Below are 26,767 nucleotides of genomic sequence, written 5' to 3'. Positions count from 1 at the left end.
ACCTGTAAATTTCCAGGGATTTTGTCCCCTACCGTTAGATGGCTAGACCATCAATTTGTAATTAATTGACAGAATAATGTTTATTTTGAAGTTTGTTAACCTGGTCCTGAGGATTTTTTTTTAATGTACCAAAGTTGTCAACACTTTAGCTGGTTCCTCCTCGATTGTAATCAACCTGTCAGATACTCTGAAATATGTTCTCTAGCCAATTAAAAGGGGGGTTGTGTACAGAAATCCAGCCTATCAGTAGAGAGTTCTGGAAGTTTCCCCTTCAGATACTATATAAGCAGGCATTTTAGGACTGTATTGTCTGAATTGCTCCAGTGCTGAAGAGTGCGACTTAACCTTGGAGGCAGGGGCGAGGCCTGCGCGAGGAAGACCCAGCGGCACAAGGCAATGGCAGAATTTACCTAGGCATGTGATAGCTCCTGCGAATAGTTTGAGGGGAATGTTTCAACCTCTTTCCTTTTAATGTAATTTCGTAAACTGGTATTTTCAATGTAAAATTTTCGACAAGTCTGAAGTCTCTGGTTTTATTCCCTGCTGCGAAATACGTAATGTAAGGTAACAAAGGGTTATGACCCTCTGTCACTTCCCATTCAACCTTGCATTGGGTGACTAAAGTTCTCAACCTCTAAATCTCTTAAATCTTGTCTTAGCATTAACGTTTCTCCTTTAGCCACTCCCCGTGTAGTATAGGATTAGCCTATGTATCTACGGGCCATAAGCCCACTTAGGGTTTTAATAATTTCTAGGAGTAGTGCAGGTGTTTCGCTCCTGCAATTTTATTTATGGCCAGTTATGTGCAACCATTTTCTTTTTCCATTAAGACCATATTGTGCGGGCAATTACACATCTGTGTCCCCTGTATTATTCTTAGGGTAACTGTTTCTTCGATTGTGATTTCCTTCTGGAACAGTGATCAATGCTATTGTGGATCAATTTATGAAAACTTTAACGTGAGGTCACCCAATGTGGCCTAGTGTAATTTCAGTGTTTGAAAAGTAACTGACTGCCTCTGAGGCCAGACTAGGGTATTTCGGAGCTCAGACTCCTGAGTTGTGTACCTTCTTGGAGCATGTACAATATCGTACCTAGCAATAACGCTCTTTTCTATGTAAATTTATTGCCTGGTAATTATCACTAGTATTTGTCCCTTATTTTCAGACTTCTAAGTCCCCGATATTGTTAGGGCTGACAAGCTCATTAAAAAATTGTTATATTCTGTTATTCATTCAAATATTCTATCTCTCAGTTTTAAACTAGAAAAAAGATAAGGATAGAAATAAAATTTACAAATTTGTTGTGTTAAGTTCTGCTCTAGTTAATTCCTTGTCCAGTCATTCAACCCAGGCGCTTCTTCTGTGAACCACGGAAGCCCCACAACAAAGACAATCAGAGCTTCTTAGATTTCTTGAAGTGTATTCATAATTCATAATTCCTTCTGACAGGGACGCTTATATATACAATATTAAATTATCACACCAGTCTTTGCTGGATACATGGGACATATGTAATTAAGTTTCATTCGTGTACATTATAGGCCTATCCTCCGCCCGGTACTGGGGAATTTTTCCAAATAAACAAATATTTTGTATTTTATATCACGCTTTTCCATTAGGATGTTTCTTAGTGTTATTTTTTTCAAACGATATCCTAATTATCTAAGGATTCGCTTGACACTAGTACTGGATCCTCTAAATTCTAAGGCCCAGTTTCACCAACGCATGTTAAATATATACTAACAAGTAGTTAGTTAATACGGAGTTAAAAATTTAACATTTTGTTTGGTTTCTTGCATTTCATCAAACTTTTCTTATGAAATGTTAACTAATCGACTTAACTCTCCCAGCATTGCGAACTGGTGTGAATCAAGGAGACAGTGGTACAAACATGCTGTTTTACAGTGCGCTCCGATGCGCTATTGTTTGAGTACAGATGTGAAATATGGCGCGTGAAGTGAAACGGAGACTTAGTTCTAATTTTTCCTTCTTAAAAAAAGAGTTGTTAATTGAATTAGTTAGTAAATATATATATATAAGTTATTGAGTGCAAGCGCATAGATGGCTTGACGATAACAGAAAAGGACGAGGCATGGGGGAAAGTTCGCAAGGGTTTCAATGGGGTTAACAGATACTTTCTTAGCGGGTATCCACTATCATCTAACAAAATCACTTTGTTAATTGTCCCCATTTCAAACTGTGCTCCGATATGAGAATTATTAAATATTGTAATGTCATGTACAGAGCCAGGCCACCTAGCAATTATATCCCTGATTTGGAGGTTAGGCTCATTAACCACCTGAACATTAACATTAACAGAGAAATATCCCTTCCGATTAAGATATATTTCGGCATTATTGCCTCCAGGTGATTGGATTCTTAGATGTGTGCAATCTATTGCACCTAGAACACCAGGAAAACGACGTATTTCATAGAAGTCGCGGATAATTTGCTGACGCTCTTCTACTGAAGGGATAGTTACATACCTCCTTCTCGTGGATGCTATTGCTTCAGACACTCGACAAACAACTCTACTTTAGAAATTCCAGCATTGTCTCTGACCATTATGTGAGAACCAGTAGCAAAAAATCGTAATGTTATCAGTACCTGCAACATTGGAGAAAGAGGCAAGTTTATCTTCGTAGTATATTCCAACCTAACTCGAATTACGTCAACAACCTTAGCGACGACTATTTTCCATAACCTGTATCTATGAAGAAATTCCGCATCCGTCAAGTTTTCGAAGTCAGTTATGTCTCTGAACTCTTCTTCAATCAGGATTATTATGTAAAAGATCTAAATAGAGCAATTCTGCATCTAAAGAGAGATTCACAGCAGCCATTTTGGAATGCTAAATGCTAATGTTAGCCATTTAACATGGGAAATGGCTGATGTTAACTTTAATACATAGTTTAACATATGTTAACGTTAACAGTTGTTAATGAAACGCAAATTTTCTTAAATCCTATGTTAAAATGATTTAACACTTTGTTAAGTACTAACATATGTTGATGAAACAGGGCCTAAGTCTCTCTAACTTTGCAAGAATTCTTGAAAGTGTTAGTAAACCTTTTTTAACTAAATAAAATATGTTAACTACATGACATAAGATTCCTTCATCAGAGTAGTCTAGTCCAGTAACATTCTTTGTGCGCATTCTTCTTTTATTTGGTGTTTTAAACAAACTATCCATCTATGACTTCGTTTTTCCCTCTTAATCCATGCCACAGAACTTTGTGACACTCCAACAGCTGCTGCTACTCTTCCCTGCACTTTCTTACAATCTATCATGAATTTTTCTTCCACTGCCTCCCTTTCCAAAAAGTCTATAACGTTCGAGATTGCTGCACAAGTCTGACTCTTTAGCATCTTACAATGCAGGCTACTTTTAACGCCTTCCATACTGTCACACATAGGCCTAACTTACACCACTAACTGCAGTTACAAGACAATGAGAAATTAGAAAGCAGTACGCAACAGCCGAGTGTAAACTTAGGCACTGAAGTGTCCTTGTAGCAGGAACTCTGTTGGGAGGGAATGCGCTATGCTGGATCATATGAAATGCGCATGCACAACCAGATGTCTTCCTAGCTGGCCCGATCTGTGTCTGTGCACACAGAATCCCTTCAATCCATAAATCAATCAAACTCTGGTTCACTATTTTATTTACAACTAGAGGGTACAGTTTTAGATCTTGAAGTACATGAAGGGGTAACTGCTGACATTATTTCCTCAGTTGTCCTGAAAGCCCGCAATGATTTTCATCTTGAAAGCAAAGTAGCCGGACTCTGTGTGGACAACGCTAATCCTACCTTCTTGCTAGTGGCTTTACATCGCACACACAGATAGGTATTATGGCGACAATGGGATAGGAATGGGCTAGGAATTGGAAGGAAGCAGCCATGGCCTTAATTAAGGTACAGCCCCAGCATTTACATGGTGTGAAAATGGAAAACCACGGAAAACCATCTTCAGGGCTGCTGACAGTGGGATTCGAACCCACTATATCCTGGATGCAAGCTCACAACTGCGCGCTCCTAACCGCATGGCAAACTCACCCGGTGAATCCTAACTTCGGTAGCTGACCTTGGAATTCTCAAAATGTTTAAACCATCACGCAAAAGTAAACTGTGTAACTAATGGCAGATTAGAAGAAAATAACAATAAAAGGAGAAGGGAAAAGAAGAGGAACTTGATGTTATTCTGGACAAATCAGCAAACAATAGTAGAAGGTCTAATAGCTCAGGAAAGAGATAGAGTATACCAAGCGTAGCTTGGTGGAAGCATGTGATAAACAGTCCACTTAAAGTAGAAGACAGACACCAATAAATGGGGCAATTGTGGAAGAGTGAAAGTGAGGTGAGCCACCATAGAGGTTGTACGTGAATGGTACAAGGAAAATAGAGAAGTCATAAAATGTGTAAGACAAGGTAAGTATTATTCACAGTTGTGACACTCATTACCATTTTCTTAACTATCACGATATGTCTAGGGGGGGGGGGTACCTCGCTGGAATATAAGATCAACAATAATAATATTACAATAACAATAATCACCGTGTCACCTCCAAAGAGGCCTGGAGCATGTCAATGTATAACAAAAACAAGCAAGAAAATGATCACACAATGAACAACAATCACCAAGTGGAGAACACGAACATTCTAAAAAACATTGACATATGCAGATAATCAACATCCATCTTAACCTCAAAGACAATGTTTTCTTTGTAACTGGTATCTTTTTTTCCCAATCGTGTATACTTTTATGAAATTTACAGTACATTATGTTTACAAAGGGAAAATAAGAGAATATATAGCCTATATACGGTAAATCACAAAGGGAAATGTTACGCTGCTATTAGTAAGATAATTATCAGCAATGAACTAGAACAGTACTCTTGCAAATTTTGGTGAGAGACCGTAACATCATAAAGCAACAATTTTCAGATAAGGGAAATTTAAAAGGTCTCAGTAACTGGAATGCATATCTGAAGACTTGTAACATATTTCTAAGATGTATAACATCTGCACAACACAGTCAATGCACCTCATGGCTTATCTTCATATTCATGCAATCTTCATAGTTAATGATACATTTTTCTGCATGAAAACTAGCACAACAAACAGAATTTGAAGTTTCGGGTACTAGTTGGTAAGAGATTTTTAACCTTGTAGGACATATAAATTTAACAGCCAATAAGAATAGTCATCGACAAGGAAATAGGAGTATAGTCAGGACTCATTTCCAGAGCATGATGCAGCATCAGTAACTCAGTCCCAGTGTGGAATAAAAATTAAAATGTGCAATGTCATACCTCATGTGTCAAAGTTTTCTTTTTCAAGTTGTTTTACTTCGCACCGACACATATAGGTCTTGTGGTAACAATGGCACAGTAAAGAGCTAGGAGTAGGAAGGAAGCTGCCATGGCCTTAGCCTAAGGCCACACGAAGCAGTAAATACAGTTGCAGCAAGCAGCAAAAACTGTACCACAGCAATTGCTGCCGCTGGATGCCACACCTGCGGCAGCAAATGCAGTTGTAGCACAGCTGCTGCAGAGCAAGGATCATTTCCCAAAGATCTAGTTCAGTTATGAATCTTGTAGCAAATGTTGCTTTATCCGTGTGACTTGTACAAATGAGGCAAAGTTGACAAAAAAAAAAAAAAAAAAAAAGTGGATTCATCCTATTATCAATGAAAGGTCAACCAAGGGTAAATGTGCCCTTATTCATGAGAACATGAAGCTTTACCCATTTTTTTTTTAATACCGGATGTCACTGAACTCTTTTCACGATCTATTGTCAGTTATAAGTGGTGAAATGTCGTCGTTGCTGTTCATAGTAATGATATACAATCTTGTACTACGAAATAAACATTAATTTTCCTCATCACGAAACCCAAGAGGCCCATTTTCAATTATTACGGGCGGCTCCAGAGCTTCTAAGCGCCGCTACTGCGCGTATTGTACAAACATGAGTACTTCTCTACTTCCAGAATGACACGTTCACTGTCCACATACTCCATATTTCGTAAATCTACTACTGTTATACACTTAATGAACGAAAATGAATTACGCAGTAAATACCGTCTCTTGTGGTCACTGTCCAACAGCTTATGCAGTGAAAGAAATGGGCTCTGGCCTATCCCTTCAACAGCAAAACCTTGAACTGCTCCCGGTGAACTGCATTTACTGGCAAGTGTGGCCCATCACACTGCAACACAAGGTGCACATTTTTTCTCCTGTATTTGCTGCTGACTTCAAACAGCATGAACTGCTCGTGTGGCCATAGCATTAAGGTACAGCCCCAACATTTGCCTGTTGTGAAAATGGGAAACCATGGAAAGCCATCTTAAGGGCTGCAGACAATGGGGTTCGAAGCCACTATCTACCGAACACTGGATACTTAAGTGACTGCAGCTACAGAGCTCGGTTGTTTCAAAGTAGTGATGAAGCAGTCATGATGTACAAACAAAATACACAGTTGGAAACTAGCACCAAGAAAGTCATCCTTTCTCTCTGCCTCCCTCCCTCTCTCTCTCTGGGTCGAAAAATGACTTGAAGATGGAACGGCACAAAGCCAAACTTATATCTATAGGAGACAGGAGGAGAGAAAGGAGAGGTAAAACCACACACTCGAAGGAGAGGAACTTGCTAGAAGGTTGGAGAACATTCTAGTGTTGCGGCCGATGAAGTCGTCCAAATAACAACAAAGATTATGTCAGAAATGGTCCACCTTTTATATACTATATTGAATAATGTTTAGATTACATTTTTTTTTAAGTCGAGGCTCTAGTTTCAGCTTTGGGTTGCCATCATCAGGCACAATACAAATCCGTACAAACACATCTAATAACCAAAACAAATGTACAAACATACACAAATGACGTAAAAAGGTATTAAATGCATTAGAGATCCTGAAAGGAACAATATGCACAACACGTAAAAATATAAAATAAGGCTCTTAGCGAGATCTAAAATCCTTGAATCTGTTGCACTGAGTTAAAAACAGGTTTCATTAAAGTGTCCCATTAAAACTTTCTTGAATAACTGTCTTGAAGACACTGAAAGGTTCCTCTATTGGAAGTTGTCAAACAGCTGAGTCAAGGAGAACACACAAAATGTGTCTAAATAGGTGGCACGTTCTTAGTTTGCAGCTGGTAGAAAAGTAACATTTGCAATTCAGCATGGTTTCCATGAAGTTAACCCAAATAAATGATAATCAAAAGTTAATGAAGCGAAGGGAGAGAAGAGGCTGTTGATGTTAATGAAATGGGAGATCAAGTTTTGAGGTCAGAATTCACCAGAGTTTTGAGAGACCTAAAGAAGAACAAAGGCATCTGGAATTTATGACATACCCAAAGAATTACCGACTGCCTTAGGAGAAACCAGCATGGCAAGGACACTAAATTTAGTGTGTAAGAAGTGCCATCCGATTTTCAGCAGAATGTTGTGATGATTATTCCCAAGAAATCCGGTGCTGGCAAGTGTGAAAACTACCATACCACTAGTTTAGTATCCCGTGCCCGCAAAATTTTAACACATTATTTACAGAAGAATGTTTACAGAAGAAAAGTCGAAACAGAATTGGGAGAATATCAACTTGGCTTCAGAAAAAAATGTAGGAACACATCAAGCAATCCTGAATTTAAGTCTTATCTTGGAGGACCAAATTGAGGACAAGCTGACATACAAGGCGTTCGTAGATCTAGAAATGTCAATCAGATAATGTTGAATAGACTAAGCTACTTGATATTCTGAAGATGATCGGATCAGATACTGAGAAAGATGTATCTACAATCTGTATAAAATCAGTCTACAGTGATAAGAATCGTGGGCTTTCAAAACGCAGCAGCAGTCCAGAAAGGAGTGAGGCAAGGCTGTAGTTTATCCTTCCTCCTTATCAATGTTTGTATAGAACAGGCAGTAAAGGAAATCGAAGAGGAATTTGGAAAGGGAATCACAATCCACGGAGAGGAAACCAAAACCCTGAGATTTGGTGATGAATTATTATTTTATCTGTAGAAGATCTGGAGAATTGCTTAATAGACTGGGCAGTCTTGTGGAAGAAGTACAAGTTAAAAATAAGTAAGTCCAAAACAAAGAACGGAGTGCAGTCAAACACAGATGATGCAGGAAATATTACATTAGTCTTAAAAGTAGATGAAGACTGTAACTCGGGTAATAAAACAACTACTGAAGGCAGAAGTAAGGACAAAATGGAGACTAGCACAAGCATGGAAGGCCTTTTTTAAGAAACAATTTGCTCACTACAAACATAGATATAGGATTTAGAAGGATGTTTTTGAAGACTTTTGTAAGGAGCGTGGCATTGTATGGAAGTGAAACATGGAGAGTGAGTAGCTCAGAGAGAAAGAATAGAAGCTTTTGAAATGTGGTATTACAGAAGAATGCTGAAGGTGACATGGGTAGATCAAATCAAAAACACAGAAATATCAAACTGAATTGGTGAGGAGATAGATTTAGCTATATTTGATGAAAAGGCGATATAGAATGATAGGACATCTTAAGACACCTCCGACTTGTTCAATTGGTTTTTGAGGGAAGCATAGGTGGTAAGAACAGTAGAGGTAGACCAAGGTATGAATATGACAAGCAAATTAGAGCAGATGTAGAATGTAGTAGTTACGTAGAAATGAAAAGTCTACCATAGGATATGGTGGCATGGAGAGCTACATCAAACTAGTCTCTGGACTGATGACTCAAACAACAACAACAAATCTATATCACTAGATCCAGCCTTCAATCTTTTAAAAGAATGTAGCACCAAAATGTTAACCCAAAATTTTCTCATCCATTCAGCCCTTATTTTATCCAGTGTAGTCTGGATAATTTGGGCTCAATAACTGAGCTGGCATTCGCCATTTTAAGAGATTATCAGACTTAGAGATGAATGGATTCATGATTTGTCTCTCTTCTTAAATCCTCAGCAAGAAAGAGGGTATATACTTCAGCATGTTTTGTTGTCCATTACTTGGCAGTGTAAACCATGCCCTCCCATTCATTATGTTAGGCATTCACTCTCACTTTGCTGAGTTCAGTCTGGTGTAGTGCTGTTATCGCCTGATTTATTAAATTTGATTTTTTCTCTTTCATTCAAACTGCACCATGCCATCATCCTGCACCATGCAATATCTTATTTCAAAGTGACAGCGAGATAAGTAAATACGATATGTAAGAGGCTTCAAGAAGTTGCAAGAATTACAGGAATTCTCACCAGATGACAACATTCATATCAGTGAGGAGACGGCAATTTATACTATCAATGTACATAACAAAACGTCCTGTATTGAAACACATATCTGCTCGAATGCAGCAAAAATTTAAACCTACATGCTCTCAGCCAGAAAGAAGACTATTTTAAAAACTTCGAGTGAGTAGAATTTGCTTTACGTTGCACCAACACAGAGAGGTCTTATAGCAATGATAAAATTTCAGAAAAGGAAAAAGTAACATTGATTTGGGCTGATCCAAACATACAAGGAAGGCTGGGATCTTAGTCTTCAAAAATATACCATTTCCATCTCGACAATTTTAAAACTTTACAAGCTAAAACAAAATGAAGTTAGGCCTGCAGAGGTCTATAACACGCGAGTTCGGCAGCATGTGAAGAAAAGGGGTTTATATGATGTATGGAGGTCAGAGTCAAGGGGTTAATGCTCCTAAACTCAACATTTGCAGTTATGATCACATACCAAAACAGGAGAATATGTAGTAACCTAATAAATTATCTCTGGAAAGAATGAATATGCCTTACACACCTCCCGAATTCCATGAGTAACTTGAGCTCTCTGTAAACCCAAGGACTGACCAGACAGAGGAGCAATCATTCCAGCAAGAGGACCCGATGACACTGGAGCAATCTCTGTCTGAAAACACACATTTAAAGTAAATAAAGGCCAATTTGAAAAATACAGTATATTCAATATCACACAATATAATATACTTACAGAGGCAGGAATTGCTACAGCATACTGAGGCATGTTGCAAGCAACTGCAGCTTCCGAAAGCTCCAAACCCATGAAATCATTTAGTACTGGGTACAAATTTGGAATTCTTCCATCTGCCGGTTTCGAAACTGGACTAACAGGATAAGGCAGAGATGCAGTTGTACTCTGTAAAGCCATGTACTGTGATTCTCCCTGCGATTGTGCCTGCAAGGAAGAACCAATAAACATAAAATAGAGAGTACTATATGCAAATAACATAATAGCCATAAAAATAAAAAATAAACATTCCAAACCCCACGAAATCAACTACCAAGTTTCTTTCCTGTTTCTTAATGCTAAAATAATAGTATTTTGCCAAATTGAACAGGTTTGTCAAATAATCTCTCTCTCTCTCTCTCTCTCTCTGGTGAAGAAGCATGGTTAGTTAATAACTGCAGGCTTTTCACCCAGATGACCGAAGTTCGAAAGCCAGTGGATCTAAGCCCTGAAATTTCACTTGAAAAATCAGGAGTTGTCAGGAATGGTGGACCCATGACGAATTGGCATGGCTCAAGCAACCACAGATACGACAGGGACGAACAAAGGAACCTAATTTTGCTGTCAACACACAGGAGTCTTCTTACTACAGTAGACTGTTCAACAGCGTACTATATATCTCCCACCATAGAACTGAATGATACTTCTACCAATGTTAACTCACGCTCTACCTTCCTACCTTTATCCATTTCAGTCAGTTGATTACATAATACCAGTAACTCTTCTCAATGAGAATATATTTGATTTTCATTCCCTAACATTTGTCCAACTAAGTTGCAAAGTCCACAACATGGCTCCACAGCTTATTTGATTTGGCCATAAATCATGTTGGAATTAAGATTTACACTCACGTCACAGTCAATTAAATTTGAATAATTTTTAAGAAGTAACACACAGACGTGTATTGCTGTAGAACTTAGTAGTATGATTTAAAAAGAATTGGTAAATAGATAATTTATTTTACCTAGCAAACATCAGGACACTTGCCTGTCTTACACGTAACCAATACAGAAGTAACTGGAAATATAAACCTAATTCCAACTTGCGCGCACACACACGCGCGCGCGTACACTAGGAAAAATAACAATATGTATGTTAGACAAAATGTTATGTTTGTTTCAAACCTTGTATAAATCAACTAATAATTACAACAAAATGTTGATGCATCTAAAGTTCATTAACCCATACATTCAGCACAATAAAAGAGAAACATTATTCATTGTGCCAATCACAGCACTAATACTGCTATGGACAAGAATATCCACAAACAGTGCTCTTTAAGATATATTGCTGTGAATTCTCATGCTGTATATTTTTGTGGACATCACGGCTTGCCTACAATAGTTAGCCACACATCTAAGTCAGGTCATAAATACTCTCTCTCTTGAAAACGCAGCAAGGGGCATAGCATTAGTGCAGGATGGGTGCAGCTTACACTATATAGCAGACATAACAGGTATATCTTGTTCTAAGATGTACAGAACTGTTAAAAGGTACAGAGAGGAAAATATCTGCACCAGGAGGCCCGGTTATCATCATAGGAGAAGCATTACTGAGAATGACGACCGATTTCTCGTAATGCAAGTCATTCTTGAATAACACACTATAGCGGCGGAGTCCAGAAATCGTTTGCAGCAAGTACAGGGCACGAACAACAGTTAAAGAGCAGTAACGAGAAGGTTGTACGAAGCATATTTACAGTCCAAGAGGCCCGCCACAGCACCTCTGCTTACACATGAGCAATGTTACTGTTACTAATAATTACATTGACACAATTGCTCTTTAAATTAGTTAAGCACCAGCCACTATTGTTAGTGAGGAAGTCTGAGAGCATACCTCTTATATTTACTATTCTTAAGGCATGGGGTGATAAACTCGTGCAGGAATACGGATCAGGACAGATATAGATTGTGGTTTCATTTCTACAACTGAAGATATTTGGAAACTAAATCAATTACTGTACTATTATTAAAAGAAAACTGAACTCATGACTATTCTTTACATCACAATCAATGTGCATTACTTTAATTGAATAATATTATACCCCATGAGATTTATTGATACACGAAGTGAAACTTGATACATATTTAAGAAGCTACTGGCATTTCACGTGAATTAAATTCTATATAGGGCCGGGCTGAGTGGCTCAGACAGTTGAGCGCTGGCCTTCTGACCCCAACTCGGCAGGTTCGATCCTGGCTCAGTCCGGTGGTATTTGACGGTGCTCAAATACGTCAGCCTCATGTCGGTAGATTTACTGGCACGTAAAAGAACTCCTGCGGGACAAAATTCCGGCACCTCGGCGTCTCCGAAAACCATAAAAGAAGTTAGTGGGACGTGAAGCAAATAACATTAAAGTTTATATCGCCGCTGATTAATTTCTTCCTCCAGTTATTTATGCACAACGTATCTGATGCTGTAATTACCTTATGTCTGCAAACGCTGTGCTTCTGGACTTCGTACTCCTGGAACCAAAGTCTGGATTGTAGTTTGAAGCCGTTGTGTTATCTCACGTTCTTGTGTACCTGGAGTTGGCCAACGTTCCCTGTCCGAGTGTAATGACCCCTATGTGGTCACGACCACTCATATTGTCAAAAACTGGAAGACTACTGAATAACCCATAATATTCAGGCATGTTAGCTAATATAGAGACTTAATATAAATACAACAGTTCTATGTGATGTTTTAGACACATTTATATACGATTCAATGCTCTAACAAAGTTCGCAAATTGTGTAATAAAATTCAATAATGAATTCAAAGTACACTAGTGACTGCTGACTGCATGTAACTAGGAAATTATATACGGCCTACACGTCCACAGAAAATTGCACCAAGCCTCTGATGAATATACTGAAATGAACTTTCAATCAGACGTTCCACCTCGCCATCAGACTATGTCACTCAGTTCAATCAGCAATTCTACCTGGTAATTAGATGCAATGCATCTCCATCAGACTAGTACAAATTACCACTCATATTAGATGACTCCACTAGCCTTACATCGACTTAACCTCATCATACCCATGCGTTTCCCTTCTCCATAGTCATCCTTTCTTCACCGATACATGGTAGTTGGCAAATTACAGAAGCAACTTCGAAGCCATGTGGCCATGCACGATATAAATTTTGTCAGGAGGCTTGTAACTACACCGCGCTTACGGACGGTTATTAACCCCATTGTCAACAGAAACTTACTTGCCTGAGGCAACAGTAGTTAAACAGACTTGGTCGCACAATGTCATGCCAGCTCTTCTGTCTTCAGTTAGTAGTTAAAATATTCCTTTTTTTTAAATCAGCAAATCTCACTTATTTAAATTCATAATGATTACAAACGGAATTCCCTTATTGAATGATAACATGAAATGTAACACCAAACTAATAATACAATCTAAATGATGAAAATCAGAATATAAAATATAATTAATCTGTTCAATTAATGATAATTATGTGTTCAATTAATGATAATTATAATGAATGCTGAATGAAGTCTGTAACCCAGCTGTACAGTTACCGTAAAAATTGTGTTTATAGTCCTGTATGTGCTGACCTATTGCCGAAAATTTTCTATATTTTATGGCATTGACATGTTCATTGTATCTGATATTAAATGATCTCCCAGTCTGTCCAAGGTAAACACTGGTACAGTCGTTGCAATGAAACCTATATACACCTGATCTATCGAATGGGTTTTGTATATTAACCGATTTGGAGTTGTAAAAAATATCTAAATTTCTATTATTGGTTTTGAAGGCAATATTGACATTTCTTTTTTTAAAAATATTGGTTAAACGGAAAATGTCAGAGTTAAAAGTAAAAGTAGCATATGTTTTTGTTTTGGGTGTTTCTTTTTGTAATTTAGTATTGGGTTGATGTTTAAATTTATTTATTATGCGTTCTATAAAACATTTGTTGTAGCCATTATAAGATGCGATTTTGCGTATAGTGTTGAGTTCTTTTTTACGTTCTATATTGGACATGGGTACATTAAATGCTCTCTGTATTAAATTATTGTATGTAGCTCTTATGACTAGGAGGATGTTTAGAATCGTGTTTGATGGTCGTGGCTGTATGTGTCGGTTTTCTGTAGATTTTGTATTCAAAAGAGGATGGGCGCCTGGTAATGGTTAGATCTAAAAAATTTAGGGTTTTATTGCTTTCAGATTCTATTGTGAATTTTATATCATTATCGATGTTGTTGAGAAAATTTTCGGCAATAGGTCAGCACATACAGGAATATAAACACAATTTTTACGGTATCAATAAGGACTTGGACATCATCGAAACAATAAATAAAGGCCCACTCCTAGACTTAACAGAGCAATGTTACATTACTTTAGATCAATATTACAATCCCAATTACAATCTAAATGATATTTCGGAAAAACCTACAATTTTATTTGACATGCTTATTTCATTGATTAACAGTTTAAAAATTCCTAAAAATCAATCCGTATATAAAATATTACGTAGCGCGCTAGCCTACCATCCCCGGCAAAGCCCACGCCCCCCTGACACACAGGCACACACGAACGCAACCTCTCCTGCATCCCCTTCCCCTTACAGCTGAGCCGGCTGGTTGGCATTTGACATTCAGCAGTTGTTCCTCACTCTCTCTGCACGCTGTTACATTCAACCTGAGGCGAGTTTCATATCTTCAATTCTTTTCTATAGTACCGCGTATCGTTCTCAATAACTGATACTCATTTCACTATTTCCTTTTTTAGGTCCGTACTGGTTCGAGATTAACACTATTTACGGCCCATTTCCATCTGGCACATAAAATAATATTCAAGATCTTAACCATAGTTTCGGCCTCAGCCACACAGTTATTTACACTGGAAAATACTAGAAGCAAGGTTCAAATACTCAAACAAGAACACACACATCAGAATCTGCTACTCCATACATAGTCAAACAGACTGTTGTGTCAATAAGTTTTAAGGAAGAAGAACCTGTATTTATTATCTAAAACAGTACAAGTCGCATATTATGAGGAACTAAGAAACTGTGTTTAAAAAATGACAGAGGTTTTTATAGAAACATTCATCAATTTTATAGAAAATTTCCTGTGTATCAACTATATCAAACCATAGTCTTTTTAAGCACCTAAAAACAATTCTAGACGCACCAAATAATACTATATTTTTTAACAAGACATGTTACTTGTATAACATAAAAAAGGGTTAATACTAACTAGCCAAGTTTTAATATTTTCCACGTAAAATAGGACTTGTTTTAAAACTGTGGTTTAAATGGCAAAAGTAGATTCTTATATCAATTTTACATGATTCTATTGTACATAAGGTACACCAAATCATAGACATTGCCAATTATATATAAAAAATAATTTTAGATGCACTAAATAATATTGTATTTTTCAAAAAAGACATGTTATTTGTATAGTACAATGGGCCTATGCTATTTAGCTATATTTTTAATGTTTTTCATGTAAGAATAGTACTTGCTATTGCATATTTTTAAATTTTTGAACGTTCCTTGCTATAAAAAACTCAATGGCTGATGATGGCATAGTGGATTGCCGAAACCGGTCCCAAAGATGTATTTTATGACTAGCTGATGTACCCGTGCTTCGCTACGGGATTCTCAGAAAGACTGACTTGGTGGTTTTCCTTAATCCAACATAGGTCATTACAAAAACGTCAGTAGGAATGTAGCGATTGAAAGCAATGTTATCATATAAAATACTCGATCAAATGAAACACCGCAAATTTTCTCAGTTTCAACGAACAGTACTACGGTGCCGATCTAAGAGTCCGAAGTTCCAGAACTGGAATAACCAGGTCGAAGACTGCCGTGAACACTCCTCTGTCATTATTCCGTTAAACATGCACACTACTCATTCCAATCAGTGCCTCCGAGTAGGGATTGAATAGCTCGAATACTATGATGAACCAATGTGTTACGAACCAGATATATCAGAAAATGTATGAACCAGAGGAATGGCATGCTACTTCCCGCCAATATACAGGCAGGCTGTTTCAGTCGGTACGACCAGGCGAGTTGGCCGTGTGGTTAGGGGCGCGCAGCTGTGAGATTGATATATATAGATTTATCTATACGACCACTAATGACATAAATAACTTATTTGAGAATTACATTTCAGGCCTTCCCCTAAACTACCATTTCACTCAGCGTGAATACAACAATTTACAACTCTTCAGCCGTTTCCTCTTGATGCGTGTACATACATACATATAGACGGACAGACATAAATTATGGGAAAGTAAAAAAAATGCATTTCCTTGTTACTGTAGACATGACAGATACAGAAATACCATTCATTTCAAATTCTGAGCAATGTACAGGCAAAACACTTATTTTATATATAGATTACATTTCAGGCCTTCCCCTAAACTACCATTTCACTCAGTGTGAATTACATTATTGATAGCCTAGATTATAGTGACCTATTCCCAGACTTTGCATACCAATTTTCGAGAAGATACGACCACTAATACAATAAATGTTTGACAATTAAATTTTAGGCCTTCCCCTAAACTACCATTTTTCTCAGCGTGTATAGCCTATATTGTAGCGACTTATTTCCAATGTTTGTCTACTGATTTTCATTAAGGCACGACCACTAATAACATAAATATTTGAGAATTAAATTTCAGGCCTTCCCCTGAACTATCATTTCACTCAACGTGATCAAAATAATTTATAGCCTAGATTGTAGCGGTTAATCACCCGACTTTACATTCCGATTTTCATTAAATTCTCCGTTTTCTCGTGATGCGTGTACAGACAGACAGAAATTACGGAAAAGTAAAAAATGCATTTTCTTGCTACTGTGAAAATGACCGATACAGAAATACCATTATTTTCAAATTATAAGTAATGTACAGACAAAACTCTTATTTTATATACAGGGTGAAGCGAAATTCGCGTACTCAGGCGTCGCAGCGCGACTGTTCACATGCCAGCAATAAAAAAATATCTCTCACAAAAGTTCGTCCTTCGAGTATATCCGGCAGAAAAAGGGCGTTGAAGAGTTGCAATCTGGCAACACTGTAACCACATGTAGGGCAACTACCTCTGTCAGCACGTATTCTTTGTGCTGTACAGTTGGTGCAGTGGTTACAGTTTTGGGTTAGCATTCGGGAGGTCGAGGGGTCGATCCTGGGTTGAAGCGCATTTTTTTTAATTTCATAAATGTAGTCCAGGTGGTATGGTATCTGGCAACTTAATCGTCAACAGCCATTGCAGTGGGTCCTCTAGAAACCCTTTGCACTTACATACTACGATCCTACAAATGAACGAACAATCGTTTCCCTTGGTCAGCTTTGAAAGACGTCCTTTCCACGTCGTGGGCGTGAATTTATTCGCACAAATTCATACACTAAATGCGAAACCTGTTTTCTTTCTACCGTCCTCCAACGATCTCACAGATTAGTAGCAACTGTTATTCTTGCCTCGTTCAAGTCCATTGTATTTCGTAAGGGCTTACGTTACCAGTAGGCCTAGCAAGGTATTTGTTGTGTTCAGCGTTACAAAATGTTGTAAATGTAGGATACATGAGACCTAAGGTACGGTGTCTTACTGTATTACAGTATGTTATGTCCGATGGAAATTAGTAAACAAAAAATTGCGCCTTAACCCAGGATCGAACCCTCTACCACCTGCATGCCAACACAAAACCCTATCCAATGCACCAACTGCTCAGCACGAATATATGATGCTGACAGAGGTACTTACCGTACATGTGGTTACAGTGTTGCCAGATTGCCACTATTCAACGTCCTTTCTCTGCCTGATATACTCGCAGGACGAACTTTTATGAAAGACATTTTTTATTGCTGGCATGTAGGGAGTCGCACTGCGACGCCCGAGTGCGCGAATTTCGCTTCACTCTGTATATAGATTACATTTCAGGCCTTCCCCTAAACTACCATTTCACTCAGTGTGAATAACATTATTGATAGCCTAGATTATAGCGACCTATTCCCCGACTTTGCATACTAATTTTCGTGAAGATAAGACCACTAATACAATAAATATTTGACAATTAAATTTTAGGCCTTCCCCTAAACTACCATTATTCTCAGCGTGTATAGCCTATATTGTGGCGACTTATTTCCCATCTTTGCCTACCGATTTTCATTAAGACACGACCACTAATAACAAATATTTGAGAATTAAATTTCAGGCCTTCCCTAAACTACTATTTCGCTCAGCGCGATTAAAATAATTTATAGCCTAGATAGTAGCGGTTCAACACCCGACTGTACATTCCGATTTTCATTAAATTCTCTTCAGCCGTTTTCTCGTGATGCGTGTACAGACAGACAGACAGACAGAAATTACGGAAAAGTAAAAAATGCATTTTCTTGTTACTGTGAACATGAACGATACAGAAACGCCATTCTTTTCAAATTCTGAGCAATGTACAAACTCTTATTTTATATATAGATTACATTTTAGGCCTTCCCCTAAACTACCATTTCACTCAATGTGAATAACATTATTGATAGCCTAGATTATAGCGACCTATTCCCCGACTTCGCACACCAATTTTCGTGAAGATACGACCACTAATACAATAAATATTTGACAATTAAATTTTAGGCCTACCCCTAAACTACCATTTTTCTCAGCGTGTATAGCCTATATTGTAGCGACTTATTTCACATGTTTGTCTACCGATTTTCATTAAGACACGACCACTAATAACATAAATATTTGAGAATTAAATTTCAGGCTTCCCCTAAACTACCATTTCACTCAGCGTGATTAAAATAATTTATAGCCTAGATTGTAGCGGTTCATCACCCGACTTTACATTCCGATTTTCATTAAATTCTCTTCAACCGTTTTCTCGTGATGCGTGTACATACATACAGACAGACAGACAGACAGAAATTACGGAAATGTAAAAAATGCATTTTCTTGTTATTGTGAACATGACCGATACAAAAATACCATTCTTTTCAAATTCTGAGCAATGTACAGACAAAACTCTTATTTTATATATATAGATAAGTTAAATGTGATGTTCTAAATAGACCATTACGATAACGTATCGAATAGGCGGAACTTTAGCTTTACTAAGCATTGTAAAATCTTGAGTCAATACGGACAAAAAATGAAGTTTTTAATACTAAATTGTAGTATGCTTGTAAATTACAAGATTCAATTTAAATGTGTATGTGTTTATGTGAAATCTGAATGATAAAACATTCTACGGGGTATTAACATGCCGCAGTGTTCAGCCTATGGATGTACAAACAGAACCGAACAGCAGAAGGAGAAATCATTTCATCGGTGAGGTTTATACGGCACATAATAATCTTCCAAGGATAGTACTTTGAGTTTTAGGATCGCATATTCTGGAAGCAAAATGGCAATTTTTGTAGGTTTCCTTTCTCAACACCCGAACTTCTAAAATCATGGATTAGGAGTATCAGGTGGGAGAATTGGGAGCCTTCTAAAACAGCTGTTCTCTACTCTGATAACTTTGAGGAAGACTGTTTTGAAAGAACTGGACGAACTGTACGCCTTAGAAGTGATGCACAGCCAACTGTTTTCAATTTTCCTTAACATTTACTGCAAGTAAGGATTTACTTATATTGTTATTTGTCATCATTAATCTGACTGTTTGGATGAAATAATTGACATGATCTTATAACAATCTTAGAAAATGAAGTCTGGAGGAGTTCTAGACCTTATTTACATCAGTAAACGTTATGGGTTTCAGACACTGGAGTGGTGGGAGAAGGGAAAGTGTGGTGGGTGTTTTAGGCTATCCCATTATACAATTTGTGGTATTTGGCGCTCTTAAGGGGTGTTACATATTTCTGATGATGACCATCAATACTGCTTTGCTACCTGAATTTAATTAAAGATGTCTGTAATAGTTAATTAGGGTGACAATTTATGAGCTGGAAGGAAGTCATAAAACCACAACCTTAATTTACTCTATTCAATATCATAGGCTTGCAAGTGGCAAGGGTGTTTTGATCACATTTCCCCACGCTTCCATTGTTACACCCCTAGTTTCATGTCATTTTCAGACAGTAGTAAATTATTTTCAATTAAGTTATACAAAATTTGTGGATAATATTTTCACTGATTTAACTAATTATCCTAATTTTGGTTCGTGAAATTCTACATAATCAAAAAAGTAATTTTGTGCAGAATAATTTAAATAAATTATACCAACTATCAGTACTATTATATTATTTCTTGCTTTTAGGTAAATAAGAAAAGGAAACTGCCCATGGCTCGTCCAGTTCCAATTAGCAGGCCAATTGAAGGAAGTGATGCAAATGATACTTCACAAGTTACTGGTCATAATCATTATTATTATCTGAATCCTAAAAGGATGAAAGTGAAGTTAGAAAATGCTATGGAAAAGAAGAGTCAAGTGGCAAAACAATTAAAGGGTTTCAAGGAAAATATTCTCGTTTAAAAAATAAAATGGATGTAGTAGAAAATGTGAAGAAATCATCCTTGATGTGAAGTGATGCCCTAGACATTTTAGAACAGACATTTACGGGTGTACCATTGGAAATACTCAAACACATGGTGAAAAATATATCCAGAAACTCTGCGACACGTGAACGCTATCCTCCATTGTTGAAAAAATTTGCTTTCACCCTGCAGTTTTATTCAACAAAAGAATACAAGTACAGTATGTCAGAAACACATTTGGCCTTGCTCTTCCTCATCCTTCTGGCATTTGCAGTTGGTCTAGCAATGTTAATGCAGAACCTGGTTTTTCTGAGGAAGCAGTCCAGGTAAGGTGATACCTTGAAAAGTTTTGAATATTTACAGGTAACATTTCTGTTTCATAATTATGTACATTTATTTTTGCGTAATTTTCACTGTGGTAAATTAAGCTGCAGGTTATGTGATATCTTTACGAGTTTTGAATATTTGCTGGTTTTATAAATGTGTACATTTGCTTCATTGATATTTGAATTTGATAAACTGCAAGTTATTTCATGGAAACAGGAATTCAATATCAAGCACCATACGTCAAATCTAGGCATGTATAGTGAGCTACATTTATAGGTACATCATTTTAAGAATGCATAATTTTGTGGCATACATGTATACAATTTACAGCAATGTTTCCAGGGATACTGTCGGAATATTGTCCCACAGAAGTTCCTTTCACGTACCAGTAAATCTACAGACACGAAGCTGACTAATTCTAGTACCCTCAAATACCACCAGAAGGAGCCAGGATCGAACCTGCCAAGTTGGGGTCCGAAGGCCAGTGCCTCATTCACCCGAATCACTCAGCCCAGCTTAATAAACACTTTAAAATTGAAGTATATGAACTTGTTGAGTCTAGGAATGATTAAATTTGAACATTAACGAAATGCCATGAGACTATAGTAATCTTAAGTCGCTGCTTCACATCACAGAATAAACTGTACACAGTCGTGAGGGTAGAGAAATTATGTGCAACACATATTCCTAACATCTGCAATACCAGTATCTTCAATAACACTGACTGAGCTTGGATACACTGGATACCCTCAATAGAATAACAAACTTAAAGCCTGATTCACTCAGCCATCTTGTCCATGAGTAATAATCTTAATGGTGATTTGCTTAGTCTTCCATCTACTAATAGGCCTTGATTATCCAGGAATGGATAGAGGTTGAGTAGTGTACTTCTGTTTGATCAAATGTTCTTGATTCTTAATGCTTCAATATATTGTTTGTAGAGCTCTGTTGTGCCATCCATATGCACAAGTGCACTCCTCCGAAGAAGGAACACCACTGAATTTCTTAGTGTGCCGAACATTGTTAACAAATCTTTGACAGTAGGCCAGTACTCTGATCAATTGCCTTAGCGCAGAACACCCATGTAAGATTTCATCAGAAATGGTAGTACAGAGGGATACTGTTGACACCTTCCTTTCTGTAATGTTGTCTTCCTTCATCTTCACATTTCCTTCAGGCCACAGCTGATAAGTTCTTCAAATAGGATGCTCCTTGCCACCACAAGAGTGAATTATTTGGAGTCTCTGCATTCATTCCTTGCGATATGAGATCAGCTGGATTTTCTGCAGAGGAAACATGTTTCCACTGCTGCACATCAGTCAGCACTTGCATCTCTGACACGTGATGGGATACAAATGCCTTCCACCGAGATGACTGTGAACTTAGCCAAGACAAAACAATGGATGAGTCAGTCCAGTAGAACACCTTGGAAATTCTTAAATTTAAGGCAGGGAGAGCTTTGCTAACCAATCTTGCCATCAGTACTGCACCAAAATTCCAACCTAGGCAGCATGATACTTTTGAGAGGAGCTACCCTTGACTTCGCACATAATGTAACTGCAACCTCACCTTAACTGTTCACTGATTGTACATAGACCAGCTATAAGCAGCCTCACTAGCATCTGAGAAGGCATGCAATTGAACATATAGTACTTTATGTATGGGAAAGTCATATCATCTATCAATCTTAATGTCATTTATTTGAAACAACAGTTTGTACATGCTGTGCCAGTGACTTAATAAAGGTTGAGGTAAAGGTTCATCACATTCCAGACAACACCAAAGCAAGTGAAGCAATATCTTAAAGGAAATTACAACAGGACCTATAATCTCAAGATGATCTAAGATAGATGCTACAATTGATATCACTTGCCCGTTTAGCCATAGGATCTGGCAAGGACTGCTCAGGTAAATTGGAGCGTTCTGCCACCTTGAATGATATCATAAAATTGTCTGACACGGGATGCCACAAGATGCCTAAACTTCTAACCCCTTCTTTTCCGAAGAGACTGGAAGCTACGTCTCTCTGCTTCCTGGCGGCAGTGCTGTTAGCAACGCTGGATGATGGGAGCAGAATTTTCTTAATGGGAATCCACCAGTGGCAAGCAGCTCTCAACTCAGATGGCAACTGTAAGGCTTCCTGTAGGTTTCTTCCACCACTTAGAACAACATCCATGTAAAAATCTTGTCTTAAGGCTCTTGATACTTCTGGGTATTCATTGGCTCCATCAGCTAGATGAACAAGACAACTGGTCGCTAAGTAAGAGCTTGGAACCATTTCGTATGTGAGGGTCAGTAACGCATACACCCAAAGTGGCAGATTTGAGTTTGGTCTCCACAATATACGTTGTAGCTTCAAGCCGTCTGGGTGTGTGAGAACCTGCCAGTACATCTCTACGTTTGCTGCAAAAGCAATGGGATGATTTCTGAAATGCAATACTATCTAGCACAGATCTTCCTGTAGAACAGGACTAACCATTAGCAAGTCATTTAGTAGATTTACTAGAACAATCAAACAACTGAGTTTTAATGTGGTGCTATGCTCCTTCAAAAAAGCATGGTGCAGAATGCAGTACGTTTTCTTAAGGCTGTGGTCAAGAACTTCATCTATTGGTTTCATGTGTCTTAAATCTTCATACTCCTTCATGAATTCACAGTAATGTTATTGCAGAATTGGCTGCTTCTTGAAACGCCATTCTAGATGACAATCTTTTCAAGGCATAGAAGTAGAACTTGCCGAGCTTTCCTTCAGTTTGCTTATGGGGCAAACAAACAAAACTCGTTTCATCACGCAATGTGTCATCTTTAAAATGGATTTCACATGTTACATCTTGTTCTGTCTCCTCCATTGCAACTTCCTCTCCCAGAATTTTCTCTGTTGCACATCGATGGGATGCCCATGCTTTAGAAGGAAATTTCTTGAGGTTGGTACATCACCACTGGGTAACATATCTTCCTGCTAAAATATATCCCAGCTGAGTGACTTGTAGGACTGGCCAGTAATCATCACCCCTTGTCCTGTGAATCTGTTTCAGTATACGAAAGAATATCTGTATCTAGAAGCAAATAAATCCCACCTGGCATGAAGAATTCAGGATCAGCAAGCAGGATATCCTTAGGCAGATTCCTCCTAGCTATGTTTATCTTATGTGCAGGTAAATGTTTTGTGATCTTGGCTAGAACTGGCAATGTATATGTCTTGAACTCTGATACCTGAGAAAGTGTATCAGCAATCACACAATGTTTAGATTGTTGCATCATGCCACTGATGCCCTCAACAGGCACAATGTTCTTTGTTTTCTTTAGGCCTAGCCTTTAAACAAATTCTTTCATTATGTAATTTGACTACAGGAATCCAACGAGCACCGAACTTTGTGAGGCCTTTTGTTGCTAACACTAATACCGAAGCCGTGGAGAGTAAAACTTGACTACCAGAATGCATCTTTGTTGAACAATAGCTAACAAGTCCAGTCTCTAATTATAAGCCATCTTCAAGAGAAGTTGAACTTTATGGCTCTGTGCAAGCAGATCTAGACTGCGTCTCCTTCCCTCTCACAGCATGCAGCAGAGTATGATACCTACCCCAACATCAATCTTACAATCAGAAGCCTCATGTTGAGAAGGAGGCACACAATTGAAACAAAGTATATTTTCCTTCACAATTGAGACGCCGTGGCACCCCACGTAGGAACTAAGGACTCGCACATCAGAGACTCGGCCCATTTCATAAACAGATTACGACACCTGCGAGTACAACCGGGAGATATACTTGTTAGTTTTGACGTCGCCTCGCTGTTCACTATGGTACCAATCAAGGATACTCTAGAACATATTCAACAACTCTTTTCAGAGGAAATAATAGTTTTATTTGAACTTGTACTTTCGACGACATTTTTCCAATGGAAACATGAATTTTATGAACAGACAGACTGAGTTACCATGGGAAGCCCACTTAGCCCTGTTATTGCTAATTTTTATATGGAGTTCTTTGAGGAGGAAGCCCTGAAGACTGCTGTAAATAAACCCAGCTGTTGGTTCCGCTTTATGGATGACACTTTTGTGATATGGGGACATGGAGAGGAGGCACTGGACGGCTTTCTTACACATCTGAACAGTATTCATCCTCGTATACAATTCACTGTGGAGAAGGAAAAGGATGGGGAATTAGCTTTCCTGGACGTGCTGGTGAAGAGGAGGAATGATGGATCCCTAGGGCATCAAATATACCAAAAACCAACACCCACAGACCGATACTTAAACAAAAATTCCAATCACCATCCTGGCCAGAAGCGCGCTATGATGAAGACCTTGGTGGATCGCGCCCTTCGTGTCTGTGAACCAGATTACATTGAGAAGGAACTACGGCATCTTGATCTAGCCTTACAAACCAATGGCTACACGGCACAAGAGGTCAGGAGAGCACTCCACCCCAGAAGACAGCCAGCTAACAGTAAACGAGAACCCAGGAAGAAAGGTACCGCTTATTTGCCGTGTATTCGTGACGTCACGGATCGTATTGGAAGGCTCCTTGACGACGTTAAGACCATTTTTCAGCTGACCCGGCAGCTACGAAACACGTTACGTTCTGCCAAAGATCCACGTGACCCTGTAACATCTACTGGGGTCTATAGGATACCGTGCAGCTGTTTATATTGGCACGACTGGCAGAACTGTCAATACTTGCCTGACGGAGCATAAAAGGAACTGTCGCTTGGGGCAATACGACAAATCAGCAGTAGCGGAGCATGCACTGCTTGACGGAAAGCATGAGATCCGTTACGAGGATACTGACATACTGGCCACAACATCCCATTTTCACGCACGTCTCTACAGGGAAGCAATCGAAATACACAAACATGCGGATAACTTTAATAGAAAGGAGGAAGGACTGAAACTGAGCAAGTCCTGGTACACCCCTTTATATAACGTACGACCGAAGCTAACTAAGATCAGGGACACCACAGCCAACCAACCAGAGGATCCATTGCCTGGCACGACCCAATCGGAGGTCGTGCACTCCGAGATCCAATCAGACGGCGGACTGCTCGGCGCGATCCAATCGGAGGTCGTGCTTTCAGATATCCAATCAGATGGATTGCACGGCGCGAGTGAATTGGAGGCCGCACACTTACATATAAATACAGCTGCTTCCCAAACAACTTTCGCAGTCGCCAGCGGGATACCGGAGAGCGTATAGACACGACGCCACAGAAGATGACTACCGCAGCAGTAGTCGAAACGTTTGGTGAAAACGAGAGGAGTGGACCACGGCATAATAGCCCGGAAGATTTTTATTATAATTCTGACTTTACGTCTGATCTTAGAGGATCGAAATAAGGACAAGCCCACATACATGGCGTTCATAGATCGTTAAAAGGCATTTGATAATACTGACTGGACCAAGCTATTTGAGATTTTAACAGTGATGGGGATCAGATTCCGAGAATGAAGAATTATCTACAATCTGTATCAAAATCAGTCTGCAGTGATAAGAACTGAGGGCTTTGAAGAAAAGCAGCAATTCAGAAAGGAGTGAGGCAAGGTTGCAGCAGTTCCCCCACACACGCACACGCGCGCGCGCACACACACACACACACATGCACACACACAAAACTTTTCAATGTTTATAAAGAACAGGCAGTAAAGGAAATCAAAGAGGAATTTGAAAAGAGAATCACAATCCAAGCAGAGGAAACCAAAACCCTGAGATTTGATGATGATGATGATATTTAATCTGAGACTGCAGAAGATCTGGAGAAATTACTGAATGGTATGGACGGAGTCTTGGGTAAGGAGTACAATATGACAAAACAAAAGTAATGGAGTGCAGTCAAACGAAGTCAGGTGATGCAAGAAACATTAAATTAGGAAATGAAGTCATAAAAGTAAATGAATATTGTTACTTGGATAGTAAAATAACTAACGATGGCAGAATGAAGGACATAAAATGCAGAATAGCACAAGCAAAGAAGGCCTTTCTTGAAAGAAAAATTTGCTCA

The 26,767-nt window shown here is 38.5% G+C and overlaps 1 protein-coding gene across 1 annotated transcript in view; it reads right to left on the bottom strand.

Moving 5' to 3' along the window:
• Window positions 1–26,767, bottom strand: part of LOC136864634 (syntenin-1) — a 161,230-nt gene that overhangs the window by 118,850 nt on the left and 15,613 nt on the right. Inside the window, exons 3-4 of the mRNA XM_067141885.2 lie at window positions 9,969–10,172; window positions 9,780–9,887 (exon numbers count right to left, since the gene is read on the bottom strand). Coding sequence (XP_066997986.2) covers window positions 9,780–9,887; window positions 9,969–10,172 — 312 coding nt within the window. The remainder of the gene's footprint in view (window positions 1–9,779; window positions 9,888–9,968; window positions 10,173–26,767) is intronic.

The sequence above is a fragment of the Anabrus simplex genome, chromosome 2 (assembly GCF_040414725.1).
Source record: "Anabrus simplex isolate iqAnaSimp1 chromosome 2, ASM4041472v1, whole genome shotgun sequence".
Taxonomy (NCBI): Eukaryota; Metazoa; Arthropoda; class Insecta; order Orthoptera; family Tettigoniidae; genus Anabrus; species Anabrus simplex.
This window is presented reverse-complemented; position numbering and strand designations above follow the sequence as displayed.